This window comes from Carassius carassius, chromosome 31, assembly GCF_963082965.1.
Source record: "Carassius carassius chromosome 31, fCarCar2.1, whole genome shotgun sequence".
Lineage (NCBI taxonomy): Eukaryota > Metazoa > Chordata > Actinopteri > Cypriniformes > Cyprinidae > Carassius > Carassius carassius.
The window spans coordinates 5,191,137-5,210,593 of NC_081785.1; the positions used below are offsets into that span (position 1 = coordinate 5,191,137).

The 19,457-nt window shown below is 36.6% G+C and overlaps 2 protein-coding genes across 3 annotated transcripts; one reads left to right on the plus strand and one right to left on the minus strand.

The window, feature by feature from the left end:
- Positions 1-9,478: 9,478 nt before the first annotated feature.
- LOC132111389 (JNK1/MAPK8-associated membrane protein) lies at positions 9,479-13,539 on the minus strand. 2 transcript variants are annotated; one of them, XM_059518629.1, is made up of 7 exons: positions 13,388-13,539; positions 13,097-13,176; positions 12,384-12,538; positions 11,444-11,650; positions 11,179-11,360; positions 10,606-10,682; positions 9,479-10,505 (listed from the first exon to the last, which is right to left on the minus strand). In XM_059518629.1, the coding sequence occupies exons 1-7, from the start codon at positions 13,389-13,391 to the stop codon at positions 10,287-10,289; spliced, it is 924 nt and encodes a 307-aa protein (XP_059374612.1). In that variant the 5' UTR covers positions 13,392-13,539; the 3' UTR covers positions 9,479-10,286. The 2 variants fall into 2 exon arrangements, with proteins under 2 accessions (XP_059374612.1, XP_059374613.1); XM_059518630.1 differs by having other exon boundaries at positions 13,102-13,176; positions 13,388-13,440.
- Positions 13,540-14,725: 1,186 nt separating this feature from the next.
- Positions 14,726-16,535, plus strand: LOC132112012 (G-protein coupled receptor 135-like). The gene has a single exon (XM_059519609.1). The coding sequence runs from the start codon at positions 14,946-14,948 to the stop codon at positions 16,293-16,295; it is 1,350 nt and encodes a 449-aa protein (XP_059375592.1). The 5' UTR covers positions 14,726-14,945; the 3' UTR covers positions 16,296-16,535.
- The last annotated feature ends 2,922 nt before the right edge of the window (positions 16,536-19,457 follow it).

The window sequence follows — 19,457 nt, forward strand, 5'->3', positions numbered from 1 at the left end:
ACAAAACAGAATTCAATAAAACTTGCAGCTATAATTAGCTAATGATGCTTTTGGGAAATGTACCCTAACCCAGGCCTATTTCCAGCAACAAGCAATCATTCCACACTGAATGCAAAACTTCTGCTTAAAAAGACACAAATCATAGTGAATCAGAAGTTATTTAAAGCACAATTATGAAAAACACAATTTTGGACCAATGGGATTTTACAGAAAAAGAAACCAACAGATTGACAAATGGCCCCATTGCTTGTTGCAGTCATGACAGTTTGGGACAAAAACGTAACATTTATTATTAGCATTTATTACTTGTCGCTTTATAGTGGTTTCACACTGTTTGTGCTAAATAGTACCTGCAGCTTTATAGTAGAGAGTTGCACTATTACTATTCAAAGTGATAAGACTTTCATATGGCAGGCTAGAGCTGTATATAGAGACTAAAATACTACCATCATCCAAATCATTTTAATAGCCTCTACGCTGTAGCAACAACCCTAATCATGCTAGCAACCAGCTACACCCTGATGCAAAGCATTGTCACACTGTTGTAGATAATTCTAACATTTTTAGCTTTGTTGATGAAAAATGCTGATGGATACAGGTGCACAATTAAAGGTAAAATTTGTAAGATATTTGCAGTAAAATATCCAAAACCACTAGGCTAGTGTTATATATTTTGTCCAGCTGATTATTAACAATATCTCTAATGTTTTCAACTACTTGTAAATCATGAGAAAACAGTGTAAACAGTGACACAGGGCAGTGTAGTCACCTGTCAATGACGTTAGTTACCCTTTGTTACCGCCTTTACTGACATAGAAACCACATGACAACAGTGTCGTGGACAAATGCGGAAGTAGCTTCGCGACAAACTAGAAAGAAATGCCGATTTCACTTGTGTTTTACTCGACAGGTGAGTTGTTTTGATTCATATCTTTAAAGAAAATGTATGCTATTATAACGATCAACAAGATTAGTATTATGGGGCACACATGCCAAACGCGGGGCATTGCATCTCTAGACCCGCGCGAGGACGTATCTGATCCATAGTCTGATCCCGTCTTTGCATTGACTTTGTATGTAATCTACTCGCGCAAATCATTGAACTCGCATTTGCTATGTATGCCCAATTATTGTGTTTGAATGTACATGAGTGTATATATTTCTTGAACAATTTGTAATCCATGATTTATCTTTCCGTCTGATTGATGGCCGTCAGCGATTGGGTAGAAGACAACAAATCCCATCATTCCACGCTCCTTCTTAGCATCATCAAACCACGCGATTGTTATTGTTTTGGTAGTGCGCCCTCTAGTGGCAGGTCCTACAACCTTTACCTTTAATTAAGGAACTTGATCTGTTAGACATGCACTATTAAAACATCAACATTCAAGCATATGGCCAGTAGGCCTACTCATGCTGCATCAGTAAGTGTACTGTGTTCTTGATTAAAATAAATAATTAAAAAAGAAGCGTTTCAAGTGTCTAATGTAAATGGTTTAAAAACCACAACAACAACATACAGCAGCTTTTAAAACACTTAAGAATAATCTGCCATCGGAGAGCTGTACAGAACCATAGGTGGTCTTAAACACACAGCACAGTGACAAAAACACCTGCTCACCTGCTGCACTGACATTTATGCTAATTGTTTGATTCCATCTGTGAAGCAATAGAAATTGCTGAAGCAAACAGTTTACTGGCAAAAAAAAAAATCAGTGTTCCCAACACATCTTTGCAAGTCATGCATGTTAAACATCCTATAGCTGTGTGTAATTATTCCCGTAGTAATGATTTCATAATTAGTATACATAACCTCTCCACACATCCTTTCACCCAGAGTCTGATTTCAACAACCAACCCTTTCTTACAGTCTCATTAAGTATCTCATTTGGATAGCTGTATAGAAAATCTATACAGAGAGGTAAGGGTTTTCCAATTTGCCTGCGGCGCCCTGGCACAGCAGATGGGAAACTATGACTCAAGATCCCTGCACAGTCTGTGCTCTCTGTACTGTCTGCACTAGAGACGTGGTCATATGGTAATCTTTTATTCACATCAGTCACAAATAATAGAGTGTCAGCTACAATCCAATGCACACTGGAGATAATAGGGCTGGGCAAAATTCTGAATTTAAGAATTGGATTTGTTCCAATCCATGAGTATGAATTTGAATTGAATGCCCCACTGGATGTTGGAATTGGAATATGAGTATGAATGACTCAAAGAGAAGGGAATTGCAACTCAAAGACATAACAATCTTGAGTGTTCCATTTCAGTTTTTAATTTTTATTTATTTCTTTATTTATAAATATTAGCACATTTCTGCCCTCAGCCAGTTTTACGTTGTCTGCCATTTTCTCCATGCTCGAGCAGCTGTAGCCACAACAATGTCTCATAAGCAATGCGAGTGTTTTGTAGTTGATTGTAAAAGTGATCCCAGTAATAACTTTCTCCCGATATTAGAGCCACTGAGGATGCATCGGATGTCTTCTTTAATTTAGAACATATTAAATCATTCAAAAGTGACAGTTAACCATATAAAAGAATTATATATCAAATAAATGCTGTTCTTTTAAACTTTATATTTATAGAATCATGGACAAAATGCATCACTGCATTTTGTTTTTCAACAAAAATAATACGCGTCACAAGAAATGTTTCAGTATATTAGAACAATTTCTTAAGGATCATGTAACAATGAAGACCAGAGTAATAACCAATCAAGCACAGTAATATCATGGTTAGCAAGCAAACCATTTCCAAATGAAATGCTAAATTTACTTTCATCTGAAAATAGGACTGTGGACCACTGAGCAACAGTCCAGTTATTTACCCCAGGTGAAATTATTCTGACGTTTTTTCTGGATTTTTTCTGGATTTTTTCTGGATTTTTGTAGGAGTGGCTTGGATCCAGGAATGTGACAGCTGTAGCCCTTTTCCTGAAGACGTCTGAATGTGGTGACTCTTGATCAGGGCCGGCTCTAGGTTATTTGGTGCCCAAGGCGAGAGTCCATTTTGCCACTGTTTGCAGCTGTCAGAAATTATAGGCTGGGGCCCTTTAGAGGCTTTTTCATGGCCCCTGAGGTCAGAATCAAAAAGCAAGAGTTGATGTGTTCCACCAGATAGGCTTTGTTATGAGTCTGTGTTTTAAAGAGCTTTACTCAAAACTCAGTGATCCCTGTTAAAGTTCTCCTAAGAGGCTACTAGCTGCAAAGAGGCAGCAGACAGTTATCAGCTCCCATCACAACCGAAACTATGAGCCTCTGCCCTCTTCTTTTACTCTGCTGCCCACATCAGCTAGTATGTCCAATTAAAATCACTCAGCTTGGACCACTTCCCAGTTCAACTACATTGGCAAAGAGCGCTAACGTTCAGGCTGAGAAAGATGAAAATGAGAGCAAACTCATTCAGCCAGACTAGCATTATAGAAGTTTCTTCTTTTTTTAGGTTTGAAAGGTGAAGATCAGTACAAATCACTCGTCTTATTAGAAACAAATGATTTCAAGCGTTTTGTACGACTCAGAGGAGAAATATCACCCTTTCCTTAGAGACGATGGTAGCAGCTTGTGGATTGTTATAACAGCACTATTACAACTTTATCTGGTAAAAAAAAAAAAAAAAGATTATAATGCTAAATGCACGATTAATCGATTTTTGCTGATAGCATTCTGGCCTAACTGTACGAACACATTCACTCAAATTGCAAAATCCACAACCACAGAGACACACAGAGACAGAAACTCTATATTGTGAAAAGAAAATAAAAATCCACACAATATTTTCTAGATGCTGTGGTAAGGATATCAATAGCAAAACTGCAGTTCCAGCCAATTCTAATTGCATTTCATGTCAGGGATTCTGGGCTACTGTCTACTGTTTTACGAGGACCAACAGCGCTCTCTAATGGACATTTATAAAAGGACACCCTCTCCGAGAATTGGTGAATTACATTAAACTATACCTCCTCTCTTTTCACTGTCTCTGAAGACTACAAAAGGGTTTCGGGTTCAAACAGGCCCTGCTCCAGCTGCTTCTGTGATCCATCAAAGCACGTCCTGTCTTCAGTGCTGTTATACAAGCTATTAGCAGCAATCATATCAATGATAGCACCTTGCCTGATAGCCTGACCAGCTACCACATCCATATCACTGCCCAAAAAAAATTTAAAATGACAAAACTTTATGATTTAACCATAGTTAGAGCAACATTAATACTTACTATGTCCTTCATGTAACTGTGTCCTTAACATATTGTAAAAAAATATTAAATTCATACTTTTTACAGATTAAAATCATATTACATGATTTCTTTTGTCACAATTAAATCAACACTAGGGTGAATTCAAATAATTTCACAACTTTAGTTTGAGAGGATGTTGCCATTTTGAGAGCAATCCACCACCTCCTAACATAAAATAGACGGGAAGTAAATTTTAGACGTTTCCTTTTATCTTCCTTTAATTAAAATGCTTAAAAAAAAAAACAATTTTCTTTTCTTGGAAATATTGTCTTAACAGATAAACACTCAAACCTCAATATCACTTTCTATCCCACTAAAGGTACACGTTACAGAATTCAAATGATACTGCATGACAGGAATGACTCGTGTATGTGTCCACTTCACTGTGACAATCATATTTAGGAATTATCTAGAAAAACAGCAGGTGAGAGGAGTGAACCTAGAGGATGACATCAGGAGTGAAATATCAGTTCGTCCACAAATTCTTGGAAACCTGTTTGTATCCATAAAATAAATATTTTAATATTTGAGCTGAAAACTGTAGAAGATGACATACAATCCATGGAGGAGAAGCAACAACAGGAAAATGCTGTTCTGATGTGAGTATTCAAACATGTTGACTCAAGGGGGTCATGGGAAATGTAGTTCACATTGTTATTTGCTATTTGTGCCATTTACTCCCACCATTCTCATTAAAGCTGAAGTGCATGCATTTTTCAGTGCAATCATGGTAAGAATTTAAGGCGGGGCTATCTTTTGTTCTGACCAATGGCAGAATTCTGCCAATAAGGTCATTATTTTGTTTGGTACCACAGAAATTACACAGAAATATGATGAAAAACATGATTACTTCTTCCTTTGTAATTATATTTCAGTCGGGAGACAGAAAACATTTAAGGAAACAATTAAAATTTTGATGAGTCACAAAGGATGCTGTTAACAGAAAAACATTATGAGATTCAGTCATTGAAGGACAAAATTGTCCAGGTGGAAACAGCCCGACAGGACCTAAAAGAAAACATGAATCATGAGAGTAAAACATATGCTGAAAGCAAACATGCTGTGGAAAACAAGGTAGTCAGAGCTTCTTCTTTTTTTTAAAACAGGATATGCTTTCACAAAAAAAGCTGTTATTCAATTCATATTTTCCCTCTTTAGATAGACGAAATTGTTCCTAAGACTAAAGAACAAAGAAAAATCAATACAGAAACATGCAAGAAGCTGGATATCATTACATCAGAACTCAAGACAAGGAGGAGACAATCACACTGTGTGAAAAAGTAAGCATCTACAAATTTTGTACGTCAAAACAATATTACAACAATTTTGCTATGAGACTTTTTCTTATGGTTTGCTTTATTCATTCATCTGGTTTCAGCATATTTCCCAGTTGGAGAAAAACATTGCAAGAATGACTGATCTAAAATGATGTGCAGAAAATGGCTTCATGAGGAGAAAGGAAAGAAAGAGGAGCTTGATCGACAAAAGTGACTGATTTTAACATAAAGCATTTCTGTTTCATTCACCTCTGATCAACAGAAATCAGCTTTTGTTATTCATAATCAACAGGGATCTCATGAGCATGAACTTCTTGAATTGGCAGAAGCATGTGAGCAGAACGTTCAGGCCCTCCAGGAGCAGACGGTGGAGGTAGAGGGAGAAATCTTTGTGAAACTCCTGACACTAAACAAATGGCTGCTCCACAATACAGTCTTTTCGGATAGGATCAAACCCCTCAAATCTCTTTCTTTAGATGTCAGATCTGAAGCATCGATTTCCTGCCTCTGGACGGTCCCGCTGAGGAGCCATCACATTGAGCTTTTAAAATGCTTCCCTTCAAAGACACAATGTGCATAGATGACCTTTAATACAGCTGCGTGCTGGACTGCCCTTAGATGTGAGATAGTTCAAGCAGTCAATAGATGTGCACCTGGTCTGGAAACTTGAACATATATCTATCTATATCTCTCTCTAGGCTAGCGATGGTATAAGGAGGTGATTACCTGTTAATATTGTTAGCTAAAACCAAACCTGTTAAAAAAAAATTTCATTATTTAAAATAAAGCTAAAATGAAACATAAACATTAGATGAAAAACTATAATAGTATAGAAACAATACTAAAACAACACTGTTACCTGTGCAAAATTACATATTGGATAAAAGGGAAAACTATTATGAATGAAACTTACTGAATAAAAACAGTTCCTACATCAATAACATAAAAAAATTACCCAAGCAAAGCACACACACTGACAGATGATGTTACCGAATTACTGTACAAGGGGCAACATAAAGGCAGTGGGTTATACAACATACATCTGAAAAAGTTTTAATACAATAAATAAAACGCCAGTAATATTTCAGTAATCAGAATTACTGAACTTCGATTCACTACAAAATAAATATATAAATAAAAGTGACCTCTATAGCTTCAATATTCTGTCTGTCTTTTTAAACTTCAGGGTAAAATTAATTGTACTGAATTTAATTTATTCTGATTTTTATAAAACAATCTGGGCAGGGTGGTTTTCAGTACTGTATCAGTAATGAATATAAGAATTTTCATTACTATAACCTTAATAAGAATCACATTTGTGAAAGGGTGCTTCATTCCCATGCAATCCAATCTAAGTAGTTTAATATTATTTTAAATACGTATGTTATCTTAATATATATTGAAATGGCTTTAAATTTAAATTAAATTTATGCATTTAGCAGACGCTTTTATCCAAAGCGACTTACAGTGCATTCAGGCTATCAATTTTTACCTATCATGTGTTCCTGGGGGAATTGAACCCCCAACCTTGCGCTTGATAGCACAATCTCTATCAATTGAGCTACAGGAACACTAATATATACTAATATATAACACTTCAATATATTGTAATGCTTAATATATTGATTTTAATATATGATATAATATGTATTATAACAGATCTTAAAGAACAGATTTTGGATTGTCTTTCTAAGCCAGGGTGAAATTTAATCTGGGTCTAAGACTGTTACCTAAGACTGTTACCTAGGGAGCTGTGATATCTTCTCAGATTGAAAATGAGATAGAGGAAGAACAGAAAGTGAAAAGTGCCCTATCAGAGCCCCTCGCTAAACTGTCAGACATCTTCAGCACTCAGAGGATAGAGGAAGATGACATGATTGCTGAACAACACAATCTGTCAAAACGGTACATTTGTCTCTTTAGTGCTCTTTCTTCTTTGCTTTATCAAACAGAACATGAGCAAGTCTTATTTTATTCTTACTGTAAAGATATATCTTCTATTGGGAACTAAACTACAAAATGTACTTGACAAACAAATTGTGCACAATAATAAAATAAATAAATAAAAAAAGAATACATTTATATGCCCCAGATAAATTTGTAAATGTAATAAGATAATTAGCAAATTCCATAATAAAGAAACAAGATATATTCAAGATATATTCACTGAAAGTAATTGGAATAAATTTTATGAATTAGTTAGTATTTATTATTATTATTATTATTATTATTATATGCATAAATTTGCTTCTTAAGTAAATTGATCTTGTGATTGTTTAGATATTTTAACTGAATAACAAGACAGTAATACAGTTCATTTTTTGTTGTTGTCTTTTTTTTTGTAATGTAGGAGAAAATCAATTAATTAAAAAAACTAAAATAATAGAACGCATAGAATAGATATATCACTTTGTAAATTAACAAATAATATTTTTACTGGTTTAATTCATGTTTAAGTGTGGTTAAATGTAAAGATAAATTAACAACTTTTAAAATAAGTTTAACTTGATCTGCAAATTTAATTGGACCGTTAACCGTGAGAATTTGTTAGTCCTCCTCAAATCATTGTTAATACAGTCATGCTCACATTAACATTTGTGTACACAGGTCAGCAGTTGTAGCTGAGAGAGTGCACAAAGTCAATCTCACAAAACTCTTAAAGAGGTACACGAGGAGTATGCAAGGGAGATCAATGCAGGTCCGGGTCTGTTGTGAGCGCGTTCTCAACACTGCGGTGACGCTGCTGATGTGTTATCTTTGTTATTGGGCGCACCACAAAACACGTCAGCAGCATCATACATCAGCAGCGTCATGAACATGCTCACAACAGACCCGGAAGAGAAGGCAATGCTTAATAATTTTTGTTTCATTTTTGTTATTTTTGGATAAAAATGTATTTTCGATGCTTCATCAAATTCTAACTGACCCTCTGATGTCACATGGACTGCTTTGATGATGTTTGTTTTGTTTGATGATGTTTGTTTTTCTTACCTTTCTGGACATGGACAGTATACATTTACGTTTACATTTATTCGTTTAGCAGACGCTTTTATCCAAAGCGACTTACAAACGAGGACAGTGGAAGCAATCAAAAACAACAAAAAGAGCAATGATATATAAGTGCTATAACAAGTCTCAGTTAGCTTAACACAGTACACGTAGCAAGGGCTTTTAAATAATATAATAAATAAAAAGAAAATAGATAGAATAGAAAAAGAATAGAGCAAGCTAGTGTTAGAGGTCTTTATTTATATATATATATATATATATATATATATATATATATATATATATAAAATTGTGTAATACATGAAAAGAAATTAGAATACAAAAATATTATTAAGGTAGTTAGATTTTTTTAAAGAATAGGATAAGAATAGTTAGTGCTAAAGTTAGAGGGTCAAATAAAGATGGAAGAGATGTGTTTTCAGCCGATTCTTGAAGATGGCTAAGGACTCAGCTGCTCGGATTGAGTTGGGCAGGTCATTTCACCAGGAGGGAACATTTAATTTAAAAGTGACTTTGTGCTTCTTTAGGGATGGCACAATCAAGCGACGTTCACTTGCAGAACGCAAGCTTCTAGAGGGCACATAAGTCTGAAGTAATAAATTTAGGTAAATGGGTGCAGAGCCAGTGGTGTTTTTGTAGGCAAACATCAAAGCCTTGAATTTTATGAGAGCAGCTATTGGTAGCCTGTATACCGAACATACATTTTTAATGGAGGGACAGAAAGCTCTCGGACTAAATCTAAAATATCTTAAACTGTGTTCCGAAGATGATCTCATGGGTTAGTAAAGTCATGAGGTTGAGTCATTAATGACATAATTTTCCTTTTTGGCTGAATTAACCCTTTAAGGGCAACTTTTGGGTGGTTTTAAATATTTTATTAAATTTAAAATGGATTACGACTATAGAAAGTATGGTAACAAGGTTTCAAAAATTAATGCATTAGGAAACATGAACAATGAGCACAATAATTTATTCATCAAGTCAAACACAGTTGACAAACATTCATTTTCATAGATCTGATGGCCATGGATGTAACACACCACTATGTAAAACATCACGTTGAATAAAACTCTAAAACGTTAATATCTCTAATCAGTTTATATTCCACACATCAATGTTGAACTTATACATAATAAATATACATGCTTAAAAGAAATCATTGGTCAAGCTGCATGTAGAATTACATCGCAGCAAAACAATTGTCATTTCACATGCAAATTTTTCATTGCCAGCATACCTTTTATAGTGTTAAGCTTTTATCATTTAACATGCATGGGAATAAATACATACATATTATTATATTTGGCACAAAAAAGTTTGTCATATGAAAATGGTTAACATTATTTCAGGGCTCTCAGGAAATTCACAGGCCAGCTGTCTCATATATAACACAAAAAATACATTGTACATTAAGACCGATTGTTGATTTGTTTCTATTCTTGACAACAGATAAAAATCACAAAAAGTATCAAAACCTAAATGAATAATATATCTAAGTTAGCATAAATTTACAGAGACATTGACTACTACTTCGCTTTCAGGATTTAAAGAAAAACAGTAAGTAAAAGAACATTCTTTACAAAGTATGTCATTTGATCTCTGTTCAATTCAAGCAAACAAATAGACATAAAGGAAACTTGATGGCATCATACTATATCACAAGCAACATGACTAAATGTTCTGTTTATAGCTCTTTGGTGTCTGTCCCAAAGGTGTCATTACATTGAAAGTCTCTAACGTGAGTTTGAGGGAGGTGATTCATTAGTGTCCATTTCCACCCTCTGACAGAATTCGGTTTGGCTCTGTGAACCTGGCCGTCAGCAGGTAGAAGAGAGCAGGTCCAGGCACCAGAGCCAACAACGGCAAATCCTGCCCCAGTTTATCCAGTCGGGATATGGAAATGATACCGTATGCATGAAGGAGCCAATGGCTGAGGAGAACCACGAGGCGTTTCTTCTTCGCCACAAGGTTTTTGAAAGACTGTGGGAGGTAAGTCACAAACAGTTTTTACACTTGTCTTCAAAAATGAAATAAAAGGCATTATGACATTTAAAAAAAACACAATACATGATGTATTTACCTGTATCTCCGAAGCTGACATGTAAACTGCCAACGTGACCAACGATAAGACCAAAATAATATATGGAAATGCATAATCTGATTAAATAAGAAAAGGAAATGTAAAAACACAAAAGTCATTTAGGATTATTAGTTAGCTAAAACTACAACCATTAAATTTTTTTGTTTTTTTTACTTTTAAACTGAAATAAAATAAAAAACATTTTCATTTTAGCTAATTGCCAAGGCAACATATCTAATTTTTCATTAGTTTAACTTATATTAATATAACTAAAACTTAATTAAAAATTAACAGAACAATATAGACGTTTAAAAAATCATAATACAAATAGCAAAAACAACAAAAGTACAAAAACTGTAACTAAACTAAGAAAATTCAAATAATTAAAAAATAATTTATATTTTATTTAAGCCGGTTGCCGATGCAATTTCATTTTTACTTTTTGTATAAAATAACTAAGCTGAAATACAAATAAAAACTACATATACATTTAAAAAATAAATAATAATAATAATACGAAAAAAATAAACATTTCTAAAAGTTCAACTAAAACATCATAATATAATCACTCACAAAGAAGTCCTCCTCCGACCGCCTGCAGGACCGTGAGGATGGGGAAGAAGTACAGCGCTGCATAGATGCTCTTGAAACGATCGGTCTTGCCTAAACCGCACGCAATCTTTTTAACCAGAAGTGGTCGCAGAAGCATCATAAAAACCAGACAGAAGGCATAGTAGATCAACACGATGGTGTACCTAAAAGAAGAGGTCATCAGAAACCAACAGAAGTATATGGTGTCTCAAATCAAATAAAATGTCATTTTGAAAATGCCACTCACAGAGGGAACACAGCCTCCTGCGTGCAGTGCAGAGTGGTGACATAGTCAGGACTGGGGTTATATAGCATGGTGTACCAATCAGAAAGCATCTTAACCTCGCAGGAACGAATATACAGGGAGCCGACAGGATCGTTGAGAAGCAGAGTCACTATGGCAGCAGCCGTGCACTCAATCAGGGCGGTAATATGCTGGAAAAGGGCACTAGAACTGGAGATGATATTAAGAGAACAAAGGTTAGTTTGAAGCTCACTTTAAAAATGCATTCAAGTTTAAGGGGATAGTCCACCAAAAAAAAAAATTAATTCTGGCATCATTTACCCATCCATTTACTGGCATCATTTACACAGTTTTGCTTCCCATTGACTTCAATTGTATGGACAAAAAAATATAATGGAAATCAATAGGAATCAAAACTGTTTGACCGAAATCATTCTTCATACCATGCTTCTCATCTACCCCAGTCTTAATTACCACAAATGAACGCCTAAAAGGTCTTAAATTACAACAGAAAAATTAATAAAGCTATGGCATAAATGTTGCATGTGCTGAAAAAAAAAATTATATATATATTTTTTTTTTCCTATTTTCCAATACAAAAATCTAAAAATACATTTACTTGAGATGCAAAGTCTTGTTTTCTGAGAAATTGGAACAAAATTAAGTTTGTTAAACATTTTATGTTTATGATATTTAAAAGTTTATGAGGTAAAACAAGAACAAACATCTGTCATTGGTGTATGAAAACTTGTTTCCCCTGTGATTTAAGTTGTCTATACAGGTTGTGGAATGTCTTGAAAGTGAGTAAATGAGTTTTCATTTTTGGGTGAACTATCATTTGAAAAATAGTATTGGAAAACAATACACTAAATAATCGCATCCACACAATAATATTGCCTCATCTATCGTACTATTGTTTAGCACAAGAAATACTGCTGACTACCTTTTCTTCCCAGAATACCACTCAATGAAAAACCAGTGTAAGACCAGAGGCAGCATCGCCATGAAGCCCAGGTACAGCCAGTCATACAGCTCAGGAGATCCAGTGCATTTCACACATATCTTTTCAAAGTTTGTTCTCTGGCCACGAGGACAAACCTTGATAAAAAAAGAGTGGTAACTGTTATTAAAGCCCAAAATTACTTATATTATATATATGCTTAAAATAGAAGTTTACAACAAAGGGGTTTTTCCAACTATGCTACTGAAGAACCTTACATTCAACGGTTTTTAAAGAACTATCTCTTTAGTGCAAGAAGAGACCTTTTCCACTAGGTAAAGAACCTTTTTAGCAAAGGACAATTTACGTGGAAGTTAAAGCTTCTTCATGGAACAACGTGCCAATAAAGAACCTTTATTTTAAAAGGTTTCATTGACAGTGGTTCTTTTAGATGTACAAATGAACTAAGATTAATAAATGCTCTAGAGGTATTGTTCTTTTTAAGTTAATTTTAACGCATTTAGCCAACTAATTTTAACAAATAAAACCTAAATGTGAAGTGAAATAAACAATTTTCAAACAAGTAAAATGCACATAAGAGCATATGTACACAATCGTGCTGTTATAGATATAACCTCTTCCATTAGTAAACAGTCAAACAATCTATGTGTGTTTTATATGGACCGATGAATGTAAAATGAGGCACTTAACGTTACCCCACATTCTCCTTCAAGAGAGTTATTTATGGAGGTCCTCCCGCAGTACAGCCCTGGACAGGTGGAGCTCATTGCTACAGCTGCATTACACCGAGAGAGAGAGAGAGAGAGAGAGAGAGAGAGAGAGAGAGAGAGAGAAAACCCTTCATTAAAATAATAACATCCTTTAATTCAATACAAAGTTTGACTTGTGTTGCCATGGCAGTAAACTAAAGATTCTATAAACAGCAAGAAACCACGTATTAGATAGTCATTAGACGACTGCATTTAATCTTCAACGTTTTAACATACCCATGTCGTACGCAGCATTAAAAGACGATCAAACGCTCAGTTTATTGGATTAACGTTAACTGACTTTAAGATGTGTGACCAAAACAACGTAACAGAAACCGGAAGAATAAACGCCTCCTTCTTCTTCGTGTGACGCTAAAAGAGAATCGTGTCACAGCGCCACACACTGGCCAGGTTTACGCTCTCCGGAATGTAGGAATAAAATGACAATCATTCAGATCCATGGTATATGCAGCACCACCATATCATTTAATCAGCATGACACACTGCTTCAGTGTGTGTGTGTGTGTGTGTGTGTGTGTGTGTGTGTGTGTGTGTGTGTGTGTGTGTGTGTGTGTGTGTGTGTGTGTTTAATTATAACTAATTACCATTTAACAGTATTTCATAGTATTCCACCTTAAATGCCCGTTTTCCAAATACATCCATTAGACAGACAGATAGACAGAACGATAGATAGATAGATAGATAGATAGATAGATAGATAGATAGATAGATAGATAGATAGATAGATAGATAGATAGATAGATCTAGATCAAAAAGAACGACAAATGAATCCAATTTTCATAAGAAAGTGCGTAAAACCCGTAATCCGGGTCCGGTGTCATGGCAACGGCTTGAAACGTCACGGGGAGTTGCAGGGGGAGCATCTGTATCATAGAAATAAAATAAGCATGTAGAGCGGCGATATGAAAGAAACGGAGTCTAAAAATGGGCGGGCTTCAGCAGCGCGGACGGTGGTTAGATTCAACGGGCTGACAAACAGTTAAACGCCTTTTCAATTCAATGGTTATTAAAAATTCACCATGTAAGTATTCAAGTGTAAAGAAGTTTCTAGGTCGCTACTGAAGGATACGGCTGTGTCACGTGATACCTGTTACTTTCTACACCACTAGGCAAGCTTGAATTCACTTTGACTGAATTCGAAATACGTTTGTGTTTATAAACCTGAAACAGCAGTCATGGAGTAGCATGCTAGTAAATTATTCTCAATTCATCTGAAAACTACTTTTTTTCTTCTTGAGCGAAGAATTTGATTCATTCTGACATGAACGAGAGCAAAGGCTGCTTTATACCTGTTACTTTTCTCCGCGCTTGTCAGAATGGACCAATCACAGACGCTGGAGCGCACTCAAATATAGGCTACTGTTTAAATAATAATTTTATGGACGTACCTTTGTCCGATTTACATTATCATTTTTACTATTAATTCACGAAAGTATCAGACTTAAAGATTTTAGACACGTTAGCACAAAAATGTCACAAAATGTCCTGAAATATAAATGCGTGAATTGGCTTTCTGAGCCTGCAAGCGCCCCCTAGAAGAATAGCCATGTTTCGTCTGGTGTTAACAGTATCCGAGCAGCGCTGTAAGCGCAATCATCTGTAACAGGGGAGGGGACATTCTTTACTCCAAGCATAGTGTATGGCATCAAAGGACTATGTAGGGACCATCTGTGGCATCGCAGCTCATACTCATTTTTACTGTGATACGGACACGGGAGATACTGACAAGGGATGAATTCTCTTCCACCCCGTGGATGCGCCCTAACCGTGTCCAATGGATCTCCCCGGCATCAGCAACACGACCGTGGACAACATGTCAGGTTCGGGCTTCATTTTAGAGATTGTGACCATCAAACCCGTTGTAAACAGTCTGAGCACTCAGGCCAGCAACTATACAGCCGCGGGCGGGGTGCACCGCGACACCCCGGTGAGGAGCTCGGAGGGGAACTCGATCCTCCAGGGCATCGCGGTGGCAGCGCAGGCGCTGCTGCTCCTGGCCATCTTTTTACTGTCCAGTCTGGGGAATTCAGCGGTCGTGGTGGTTATAATCAAGCACCGGCAGTTGAGAACCGTGACTAACGCGTTCATCATGTCCCTATCGCTCTCGGATTTCCTCACGGCCGTTCTTTGTTTACCCTTCTCCTTCATGATGCTCTCCAGCAAGGATGGCAAGTGGATGTTCGGTGAGCCCTTCTGTATCGCCAACGGCTTCTTCAACACCTGCTTCGGCATCATCTCCACCTTGACCATGACGCTCATCTCATTCGACCGCTATTATGCTATCGTCAGGCAGCCGCAAGCCAAAATCGGTCGGAGGAGAGCGATCCAGCTCCTGGCGGCAGTTTGGTTATGCGCGGTGGTCTTCTCGTTTCCTTGGTACCTGCTTAGGGAGACCTCCGGGCGCTTGGTGGTGCACAAACAGGGGTTTTACCATTGCATGTACGTGTTCCACTCTGGCACCTCCAGGATGGGTACTGAATACAGTGTAGCTTTAATAGTAGTGTGCTATCTGCTTCCCTTCGCCCTCATGTGCTTCTGCCACTACAACATCTGCAAAACCGTCCGGCTGTCGGAGATCAGGGTGCGGCCGGTGACCACTTACGCGCACCTGTTGCGCTTCTACAGCGAGATGCGCACCGCCACCACCGTGCTCATCATGATCGTGTTCAGCATCTTCTGCTGGGGGCCCTACTGCCTGATGGGCATCATCACCGCGCTCGGGAGCTACTCTTTCAATCCTGCTATGGATACTGTGGCCATCTGGATGGCGTGGGCTAACGGTGCCATCAACCCGTTGATTTATGCCATAAGGAACCCGAATATATCCATGCTGCTGGGTCGGAGCAGAGAGGAGGGATACAGGACTAGAAACATAGCCGCGTACCTGTCAACGCAGACGCAGCGCAGGGACGCGGTCCGGGACCGGGCGGACCGGATTCGGGATCGGTACGTGAGCCGACACGGCGCAAACAGCCGTCTATCTTCTTCAAGCCCGGCAAACGGCGGAGAAGTGGCTATGTGGGCCTGTAAAAACCCGGCGGTGTTCTTCTGTAGAGATGCGCATCCGGACACGATCACTGAACCGGCCGTGCCCAAAGTTGAGACTGCTGACACCAGTCTGTAACGCGGTCAAAACTTTATGATGATAACGGGAGGTGCTACAGGTGTACAGCGGGACCCAAAATTACTTGGGTCACACTTAAAAATTACAAAAATATATTTTATTGCATTGGATAACAAAATGTCAAGTCATGCCAAGTCCATGGCAACTCATTTTGACACACACACACACACAGACACACACACTGAGAGAGAGAGAGTTAATTTATGACATTCACATTGTTTGTATATATCGGGCTGTTTCTGTTTCTCTGCTCACAGTAAACATATAGCCTATTTTATTAGAGACCCTTAATATAATTTTCTTATTAAGTTATATTTATTCTGGTATTTAGTTAGTTAAGCTTTTAGTTAAGCTTTTGAAAAAAAAGGTTTTCTTTTCATAATTATTTTATTGTAGCTATAATATATATATATATATATATATATATATATATATATATATATATATATATATATATATTATTTCATTAGGGGTAAAGATGCAATGCAAAAAACATTGTTCTTATGTGGGCTATTTTATTACAACAGTTTCATTTAGCTGCAATTAAAAAATCACCTGTAGAACCTCCCTTTATATTTCAGTAAATCATGTGCATTCATATAAATGGAAAAAGGCCTACTAATCAAAGTTTCATGTCAGTTCCAAATATTTGATTGCACATTAACTAACAGCATTATTATGTTATATAATGTTTAAAAACAACATTATTTTGCCTGTTTTTAAAGCTGAAGTATATGTAGGTTAATTTCCATGTCACTAGTCACCTAGCAAACTTTAAAAGCGACGCTTTACGAAGAAACAGATAAAACCCGCACACAACTCATGCTACCGGTCGAGTCGGTATTATAGTGTACAGGCGAATGTTTTGAGAATGAAACAAATATCTCAAATGTTTTTATGATGGCAATTTGCATATACTCGAGAATGTTCTGAAGAGTGATCAGATGAATTGCAAATAAGTCCCTCTTCGCCATAAAAAATTAATTTAATCTAAAAAAATATTTCCACTGCATTTCAGCCTTGCCACAAAAGGACCAGCTGACATCATGTCAGTGGTTCTCTCATTAACAAAGGTGAGAGTGTCGATGAGGACATGGCTAGAGATCACTCTGTCATGCTGATTGAGTTAGAACAACAGACTGGAAGCTTTAAAAGGAGCTGGGTGCTTGAAATCATTGTTCTTCCTATGTTAACTATGATTACCTGCAAGAAAACACATGCAGTTAGCAATGCTTTGCTCGAAAAGTGATTCACACACAAGGATAATGCTGCTAATAAGATTGCACCTAAATCAATCATTTATCAGATCATCGAGAACGTCAAGGGGAGAGGTTCATCAGTTATAAAGAAGACTTCAGGGTGCCTGAGAAAAGTCCAGCAAGTGCCAGGACCATCTCCTAAAGTAGATTCAGCTGTGGGATCGGGGGACCACCAGTGCAGAGCTTGCTCAGGAATGGCAGCAGGCAGGTGTGAGCGCATCTGCATGCACAGTGAGGCCAAGACTTTTGGAGGATGGCCTGGTGTCAAGAATATGGAAGAATCAGCTGCCATCAATCAGAATGTGGTCCAGAATTTGATTGACAGCATGCCAGGGTGAATTGCAGAGTCTTGAAAAAAAGGGTCAACACTGCAAATACATTGAGTCTTTGCATAAACCTATTGTAATAGTCTTTAACACTTATACAATTCTTGTAATTATACTTCAGTATACCATAGTTACATTTGAAAAAAAAAAATCTAAAAACACTAAAGCAGCAGTAGACTTTGTGAAAATTAATATTTGTGTCATTCTCAAAACTTTTGGCCATGGCTGTAGGATTAGTCTCGCTCTTTACACTGTTAAAACATTACATTCTTCAGCTTTAAACAAGCCTATAAGTAAAACTGTCAAAGTGTGAATGTAAATGAATTTAAGATGCATTATCATGCATTAGATTAAGGATTTATGTAATCATCAACCTATATTTGAAACCAAACTCTCCAAGCATGAGTTCATTAGTGTAATGAATCAGCAGATAAAGTGTGTAGACTCGTGTGTGTCTATGTGTGTGCGAAGTGCCAAGATGAAAGTCACTCTTGAGCCTAATGCAAAGGCTCTACAACACTGTGAATGAACCTGAGGGTTTACAGAAATCTCTCACAAAACCATATTCATGCTGTTCATCATCTGTTCTGGGGTGTTAATGCTGTCCTGGAATATTAACAGTGAAACTTACAAGAGGTGAGAGGATTTTATAACTCTTTAATTGAACAATCGGTCATTTAAGAAATAGGGCTAGAACGTTTTCTTTTCATTGTGAATTGTCTTTGCTTTTAGGTTTACACCCTTCACACTTCAGTTTTCGAAAACACAGGCATTCAGAAACATATACCTGCTATACTATAAAAAAAAGACCTCAAAAGCAAACTACATTTACAGAAAACGTCAAATAAAATAGGAATGGGGTATAATGTTCTTTGATTAATTTGTAAACAGTATACATTTCTGACAAATAATTGATCATATTTTTGAGGGGAAACCAATATATTTTCTATGAGATTTTGAAAGATCAACATAAAACATGTAACAAATACAACCAACAAAGCGCCTTAACTGTTGGATGTACTGTAGCATGGTTTACAGAATACAGAAATTAATGTCAGTATTTAACTATTTGGAACAATTTCTATACATTTTTTTTATATTTCAGGCAGCCACTTTGGAGCATGAATTGATCAAATTCAGAATTTATATGACTGTAGCATCAGACTGCCCTTTATTAGTTTGATGTGATGGGTTAAACCACCATTCATGTTTGTAGATATCTGTGCTTCTTAGTCTTTTATATTTTATAAAAATCAGTTTGGATTGACTTTTTCTGCAAATGTTCATCAGTATTTATATGTGGAAGACCAGCCTTAGAGATCTAGAGAGGTATATTGTGTTGATAATCCAATCAAACAAAAGCACAGGGTCTTTGATATGCCCAACCTTCCTTGGAACAGATTCACTTTAGAGAGCGTATAAGCAGGCATAAAAGAGACGTATTAATTTTTTAAACCTTGTTGGTTTCAGTAATAGGAGATGCATTCTCATTTTCAAATACTAAAATTACTCTTTTTTTTTTTTTTTTTTTTAAATATCAACTACATTTAAGATTTCAGACAAGCATTGAAATCAAC

Excerpts from the sequence above, each read along its gene's own strand:
- LOC132111389 (XM_059518629.1), bottom strand. Across the intron at positions 11,361-11,443 it reads CAGGAGGCTGTGTTCCCTCT|GTACACCATCGTGTTGATCT; the intron begins GTGAGTGGCATT and ends CTCTTCTTTTAG. Across the intron at positions 10,506-10,605 it reads TGTCAGCTTCGGAGATACAG|TCTTTCAAAAACCTTGTGGC; the intron begins GTAAATACATCA and ends TACCTCCCACAG.
- LOC132112012 (XM_059519609.1), top strand. The coding sequence starts at position 14,946 with ATGGATCTCCCCGGCATCAGCAACACGACCGTGGACAACATGTCAGGT.